Here is an 8,424-nt window from a genome sequence, read left to right as displayed (position 1 = left end):
AAGCTTTGAGGTTGATTTTTGAAGCCTCGGTAGCCAACCCAAAGCTCAATATTCAAGCCTCGATACTCTTCAAGCTTGATTTTTCAAGCTTGAGCTCGGCTCCAGTAGGTTTTCAACAAACTCCAAGTTCGGCTCAACTCGACTTGGTCATTCAGTTTCACTCAAAACTCAAATTAAACTGAAACTGCTCGAGCTCGAATTCTGAACCTTTACGCTCTTTCACCGTTCAACCCATCCCCCCACTGGCGACAGATAGAAACAGAAGAAAAAAGAAGAAGAAGAAGGGCCTCGCATCTCTCTCTTCCTTTTGTCCGTCCGTCCTAAAAGGAATAATATAGAGCAACAAAAGTAGCAACGAAGCGAATCGATCCGACCAAGAGGCATTGCAAAATTCTGCTTTTTCGAAAGCGAAAGCGACACGACGCTGCCATCTAAGATTGATGTTGTCATTGTTGTTGGCACTTCGCTTCGTGGTGCTCTGGAAATGCTGCAATTCGCCAATGAAAAGAGCCGTCTCGAAGTGAAAAAACAAAGACAAAAGCTGCCCATATGCTTTCCTCGTATAATGCCATGCAATTTGTCCTTCCCGGTTTGTTCGCTTTCCAGCTAAAGCGGATTCCATTATGGCCGTAACCCCTTTTTTTTTTGAATTTTTATATATGTATAATGTATAGTTTTTATATATGCGTTTGTACTGATTATGTTGACTAGCGATTGGCATTTGGTACTAATTTAATTATGATAATTTGTTTCCCTAGGTTGTAAGTTATCTCGTATCATTATCTTGTGGGATCCTTTTAGTGTCGGTATTATTATAATTATCGAGGATGCAGACGCAACATTATACTGGTGGTGCAAGAAGTGCATTGAGGGCCTAAGGTACAGGTGCAATTGAGCTAAGTCAAATTGAGGTATTATAGTGCATTGGGCATTTGGGCTCAACACAACTTGAAAATAGGAGACTTACAAAGCGTGTTGCCCTATCTCGAGCTCAAGTATAGGAATATAGTATCATGTGCTTAAATCTTGAGCTCGACTCGACTTAGAATGTTGATCTTAGATTTGAACTAAACGAAGAGTAGAAATTCATGAACTTGATGTTTGTAGTATATAAAGCATATTGAAACTGAATTAGATTTGTCAGGCTATAATTTTATAAAGTCCGTGCTAATTATCATTAAGTGTTTCTGCTGCGTACTCCAACTTGACTCTACTTTAGCCTTTTAATTTATTTATTTATGAATAGCTAAAAAGGGTAGAGAGAGGCAACTGGTACTAGTAACTCCCTAACTTCACACCACTCGCAACACACTAGTGTTGCATCCTCACCAGCAAGTAGAACAAAATGAGCTAAAAGAGAGTCTCCCACGACATGAATCGAACTCATGACCTCATAGAAGACAGCTAACCCTTTTATCATGGAGCCAGTCACCTTGATGACAACTTTGCTTTTACCTACAATAATCGCAACGCCGAGCTTTTGAACAACTCCACTTACACACATTAACAAACTTAAAATCAATGCTCCATCAAGTTACTTCAACTTAGACTCGAAGTCAAATAAATGGAATGTGAACTTGAATAGCTCAATGGAGATCTCTTACTATTTGAAAAGATAGTGGCATATAGATTACCTGATGATCAATTGCATATACATCCAGGGTGAGATGCGCATATGAAAATGTCAATGGAAGAGGGTCACACCCCACCACAGCAACAGACCTAAGAGAGGGCTGATGGCGATGGCCACCACCGTCCCTTTATCGCCATTCGCTAGATGCTAATTTAAATTTACTTCGTGAATCTTTCTTTTTTTTTTTTTTCATGTACAATTTTCTAAATTATTATTATTTTTTTAATTTTAAGTTTTATATCTCTGCTTGAGCTTATGTCGGCCCCACTAAGCTTAATTCCTGCGTTCGCCACTAAAAAGGTCGGCATCCTAATGAGATCAAACTGAAATTGAATTGAAGAAAAATCCTATCGATATCATATGAGTGAAATTAAAAATCTTGGTGAGAGCGACCCCCACCTATAAATTAATTAGTAGAGAAAGATGAGGAGTAGTGCAAGGGATGGAAGCAGGATGGGTATAACAGGGTACCGTCGCCCGATCCGCTCAAACCGGTATACGGATAGTGATTTTGGGGAAGCAGGATGGGCTTGGTTTGATTGCTTAAAATTTTATAAGGTTTTAAGACGAATTTGGGAATTTATAGCTTGAAAACCTGTACTGGAGCCTAAACTATTTGATTGGTAAAACGCTTTTTTGTTTTTCTTATATTCTTAAGGTGATTAAGTAATATATGAGTGATATTATTAACCGTATCAATATTTATAATGGTCTATGGGATTTTATTTTATTTTTCAAATTGTCCTTACTCTACTAAAACTCCTGAGGTTACTTATACGAATTTGCGAACGTTGGAAACGAAATTGAGTGAATGCAACATTTTTCAATGCCCGCCATCATTCGTACCTAACTTCTAATTATTAGTTGTTGAATCTTAAACTTTCGATCTTTTCTTTCTTTCTTTTTTTTTGGCGGTTGGATTTCGTGGCTTTTTAATTAAAAATCTAAATGCATGAGTTTCAAATAAATAGTTCCTTTTGCAAATCTAAGATTGATTGCATAATATTTATGATAAGATTATTGTTTATTACAAAATACTATGGCGGGTTCCGAGTACATGATAGGAATCTGGGTAGGTTTGGAATATCCGATCAAAATTCATAATGGGTTTTGGAATAGTAATGGATACTAGATGGGACTTAAGACTTTTGTTGTTTCTATATCTAGTTAGTGACGCCCTAAGATAACACAACCAAGTTATATTCACGACGGGCCAAAATTAGTACTATAGTCTAAGGCTATGTAGATATATAAATCGCAAAACTCAAGTCCCATTTTTGCAAGTAGGCTATATATACAAACGTAAATGCTCTTTGACCACCTAGTATCAAGGCATGTAAAATTTAAAAAGAAATTGAATTCAGTAAGAAATCAATTTCTTAATTTCGATTACCGGACAAGTTTACGAAGAAAGAAACCAGTTTGATAACCATTTCAAAATTTCTATTTCTAAAACAAAAATCCGTTTGATAAAGAGAACAAAATTTCTATTTCTATGAATAGAAATTGATTAGATAATAATATAGGAAATCCTCAAATACAAAATAATAGTCGAAACAATACTAAAACAACATGGGAAATCCTCAAATACAAAATAATAGTCGAAATAATACTAATAAATTACAAAAGTTGAAAATACAATTTTATGGAATTTCCGGCATATTATTATCCCTTGTCATTTTATTAGCAATTGTTTTCCTAAGCGTATTTATTTGGTTTTTCTTCTCGGTTAATGTATCGTTTACAAGCTCATCCTGTGTAGGTTCAAACAAATACTGCGGAAGTATGAATTTGGGTGCCATCAATGGTGCCTATACAGCCTTGTCATTTTATCAAAAACTAGTATTATACAAGATTATCAACAAAATAAAATTAATGGTGTAAAATAATATATGAGAATTCTACCTTAAAGTAATGTTTATGGTTATGAACCAATTGGGAGAAGGTCGGTTTATTTTGATTCTCGAATTGAATCAGTCCGATTTGCTCATCCCTAATTTCTTTATTGTTGCTCAATGAACCTTTAATGGCCCTTGCATAGCAAAAGAGAGATTCTCTTGAATCTCTTACCTTCAAATTAAAATTCAAGATTGTGTAACAATCTAATTATTTTGATTTTGCAAGAATTTTGAATCCGTAAAAAATAAGGTTAAATTTCTAGGCATGTTTTTTATTCATCTATTACGTAAGAACTTTTCTTCTTCAACTGCGCGTACTACTTTTCATGAGAAAGAGCCACATTGTTTTTAAGTAAGCGTTTAAGAACTTTTGTCATTTTTGAAAATTGGAGACCCATTCAATTGCCTTTCATCCTAAAAAGAGGAAATTATCAAAAATTTTTTTTAAAATGCAAAAAGAAACAGGAGCAAAATAAGAAAAAGAAAATTAGCAATAATTTGTAAAGTTGTGGTTATGAGTGAATTAAGTTAGTAAGAAAGCGCAAAATTCTTTTATATGGTTTGATTTCGGTTTCGATTTCTATTTAAAACCTAAGTTAAAAATTTCAACTTCGATTTCTTCAATTTCTCTATTTCTGGAATATAAATCTATTTCAGAAATAGAGAAATCAAATAATGTTCCAAATGGATTTCTGATTGCTCCAAACTTGTTCCGGGGAACAGAGAAACGAGAGAAATCGAGAAATAGAAATTTTGTCATGCGCGCCCCTAACATTTTCCAAATTTTAGTATGCTTAACATTAGGATTCAAAGAATGAAATTAGATACTTGCACGTGGATTCTATACCTCGTTTTGCTTGTTTTGCATTCGAACAATGTTAAGGTGTGATGCATAAAGTGTAGCAATTGATTCGGTATTGAATTTATGCACGTTATGTAGAAAATTATCCACATAAACAACTAATTAATCATGAACAATTAGATTTCATATATGACTGTGAAACACCAAAATTGATATGCACAGTAGAATTAAAATGTATCTGTTTGAGCTATTATAGATCAATCTATTTATAATCAAAGATCTATTGGAATGCCAGATCTTATTTTCTATAATTTATTTTAGTATAGTAGTTTTTAATGCTCGATATGGGACCTGGCAAATCCTAATAAATAGCGTGCCAACCGGGCTTCTCTCATTATGAACTTCGATTAAATACAATTACTTATACTTTGCTGCTCAATTAGGCTAATTATTAATATGTGCGAAAACCCAATTCAATAAGATCACTTAAGGGTTTAACAAAAATCAAAATATCCATTAACCCAATTATTTAAAATATAAAAGTAATTAATTAATGTAAATCTATATTATAGGAAATTTCCAACATGTTTTGCGTAAACGTTGTTCTAATGGGATTGGATTCGACCCCCTTTGATTGTCTCACGTTCGAATGTAGAATCCATGTGATTGATGTGAGGGCATTGGATTCATGCTCGTTTTTGCTTGCCTTTTTTCACGGATCGAAAATCATCGACATTGTTTGATGTGCTCTAAACACATTTGCATATTATGAATCGAACACGAAGTAAACCTGATGAAGTCGTAACTTTTAAGGGTTCAAAAAAACGAAAGAAAACTATACATTAGGAAGTCCTATGATAGTGCATGGAAGAATTTAATGAAGGAATGTGGTGCCGCAAGATTGAGATAGGGGTGCTCGACCTTCACCAAGTGTAATTGGGACCCTTGGAATTGGAAACTTGGAATGTGTTTGGTAACATTTATGTTTCGAGAAATAATTTATTTTCAAAAATATTTTTTATTTATTTTTATTATCTATAACAATTTATGAACAAAATATCACGTTTGGTAACTATACAAAATTTCTATTTTCGAAATAAAAAAAAACAAAAATGCTTTTAGTACGAATAATAGTTTTTTTTTTTGCCATAGAATTTCTTTTATTATTTTAATTTTTAATTTTTAATTTTTTTTTTGCTCTCTTCTTTCTCCTTCTCTAGCTGGCGATGGCCGTCGACCAATGGAGGCAGCGGCCAACAATTGGCAATGGACAGCAAGTCTCCATTAGAAGAGGAAGAAGAAGAAAAGAAAAAAAAGATTTATTTTTAGAAATTGTTCTAAAGATGAAAAGGTTACTTTTTTTTTTTATATTTATTCTTTCTGTTTCAAATTTATTTTTAGCCACTTTTCTATTTCGGGAGTAGAAAAATTAATTGACGTTATCAAACGATTTATATTCTTTTTTATTTTGAGGAATTAAAAAGATTAAGAAACAAAAATGTTATTATGCGGGCCTTAATATCTCGGGACCAATTGACCTCTAATTCCTAGAATTTTGGATTATTGTAGCTTATCCCGACTTAGAGGAAGACTATATATGGCTTGAACATTGACACTGCTTTATTCATGCATTTGGTAGAATTATAAATCTTTATCAACGAGAATGATGCCACCAAATAGCGGGGGGCGAAATGACTACATTCAATCACTACCAAATTTGCTTGGTCACCATCATCTTGTCTTCTTCCACCTTTACTCTTGACGGCGACCGATAATGCTGTCGTGACAACGTTACAATGCCGTCGTGGTCTTGACCTAATCTCTCCTTTTCATTTCAATTTTTGGGACCATTTTTACAAATGTATTAGAATTATTCAGCGCAGCATCTCCACTTTAATAAAAAAAAAAAAATTCAATGTTTTTTTCTTCATTGTCTAATCATATTTCCCACTAAAATGATTTCAATTTTCTCCCATTTCGCCCCCTTCGTCAAACAGCGCGCATAAACTTTTTTTCTTTCCAAAGCATTCATGAACACGTCGGCAAAATTTTTTTTCAACGCCCGACGAATTTCGAAAGTTCCCGCGCGACACTCCTCACCGGGACGCATCCCCATTGGCCGCATCGCCGTCCTCGCGGATCGCGATCCGCGCGATTCCAACCACAACGGATCTCGCCCGTCGAATCCATCCGCGATCCAACGGCCAGATCTCCACCCTCTCCTCAAAACATCTTCAAATCCCGAAACCTCGCCTCTTCCCGCCTCTTCTTATATATATCTTCCTCCTCCGCTAGCAAGAAACATCAGATTCAATCGCTTTCTCTCTCAATTTTCCCGAGAAAATAAATTTCCGAGAAAGAGGAAAGGAAAGTTCGCCGATCGGAATGGCTCGCACGAAGCAGACGGCCCGGAAGTCCACCGGCGGCAAGGCCCCGAGGAAGCAGCTGGCGACCAAGGCGGCCAGGAAGTCGGCCCCGGCGACCGGCGGGGTCAAGAAGCCGCACAGGTTCAGGCCCGGCACGGTGGCGCTGAGGGAGATCAGGAAGTACCAGAAGAGCACGGAGCTGCTGATCCGGAAGCTGCCGTTCCAGCGGCTGGTGAGGGAGATCGCCCAGGACTTCAAGACCGACCTCCGGTTCCAGAGCAGCGCCGTCGCGGCCCTCCAGGAGGCGGCGGAGGCGTACCTGGTCGGGCTGTTCGAGGACACCAACCTGTGCGCCATCCACGCCAAGCGGGTCACCATCATGCCCAAGGATATCCAGCTCGCCAGGAGGATCCGGGGAGAGAGGGCTTAGTAGAAAGACGTGTGTTTTAGGTCTTCATCGTTTTAGGGGGTGTTTGATTGTAGCGGGAGAGGTCGATATCTTTTGTGGGTTAATTATGGAGGCTTTGAATCGTTGTTATGTAGGTGTACATGATTGAACATCAATGGAATGTGGGTTCGTTTCACTTTGGATTCCTTGTGCGTTTTAGTTTGCAAAGGTTTGATTTTTGAATTCTTCGTCAAGGAAGAGAAGACAGTGGTCTGTTTGTCTTGACCGGAATAGATAATTGCATCGTGATTTGAAGGAATCGACAGTAGATGGGGCTAGCTTTTGCATGCGAATGCAGAAAAATGACAATCCATATTATGAACCATGTTGAAAGTCGAATTGCACCATAAGAGTTTTTACTGGCTTTTCGCAGGAGCATCTGCAAACATACCCAGTCTCAAGCTATCCAAACACACCATAAAAGTTTTCATTTGCTTTTTGCAGGAGCATTTGCAAACATACTCAGTCTCAAACTATCTAGGCAACATCCCCCTACGTTAATGATTTGTGATTGGCCATGTTCTAGTTGGTATGAGTTATGACCGGCAAATTTGGCGATTCCAGGACTCTGTCTACTAATGCAATCTGCTTCCTTCCACAAGCTTGAACAATCTGAATGTAGCCCCTTTGTATTGAACTCAGTTCAGTATCGAGGAGCATGGCTAGAGTCTCTGCGAGAAAATGAAAGCATGTATTCTGTAAAGATTCGACCCTTGATCATACTGGAGCCATTAGAAAGAGCAAAAGGAGAAAACGATGTGGGAGTTATGCTTATCGTACGGATGATGATATAAGCAGGCTGCTTAATCTCTGAAGCATCAGCTCGCAGCTGTTATTGACAGAAAATCAGACATGGTTAGTGCAAAAACCGTCATCACCAGGAAGCGGACAAATGCACACTGCCTTTGCGATAGTTCCCTGAAAATATCACCTGGGAATTGGCCGTGTTCGCACCTTGCAGTTGAACTTCCAATCCTTGAATGCTAAGTGAGGCTTGTCTAATTTTCATGATGTGAATAGCTGCAGCATAAAGCACGCACGGCACCATCAAACCGATGATGAAGATTGAGACTGCAACGATGGCTGGGATCCAAGACGAGGATGCCACATCTCGATACCTGCATGGACAGTGTCAGCCCAACAGGGAACTCTTTCTTTCTGAATGACCCTTGATTGGATGGACTAACCTACATATCATCTGGTACTTCCTGAAGGGATCTCCGAGTTCGAGCTTGCTCTCGTGCATCATTGGCCGGTCACTTTCGACATACTTGTGA

General features: G+C 37.6%; 1 protein-coding gene across 1 annotated transcript; it reads left to right on the top strand.

The window, feature by feature from the left end:
- Positions 1-6,637: 6,637 nt before the first annotated feature.
- LOC104421551 (histone H3.2) lies at positions 6,638-7,290 on the top strand. Its single transcript, XM_010033540.3, has one exon. It carries the CDS (start codon positions 6,719-6,721, stop codon positions 7,127-7,129), a length of 411 nt encoding a protein of 136 aa, XP_010031842.1. The 5' UTR covers positions 6,638-6,718; the 3' UTR covers positions 7,130-7,290.
- Positions 7,291-8,424: the final 1,134 nt, after the last annotated feature.

This window comes from Eucalyptus grandis, chromosome 10 (assembly GCF_016545825.1).
Source record: "Eucalyptus grandis isolate ANBG69807.140 chromosome 10, ASM1654582v1, whole genome shotgun sequence".
NCBI lineage: Eukaryota > Viridiplantae > Streptophyta > Magnoliopsida > Myrtales > Myrtaceae > Eucalyptus > Eucalyptus grandis.
The sequence above is the reverse complement of the archived record's forward strand: the minus strand, read 5'-3'. Positions and strand labels throughout refer to the sequence as shown.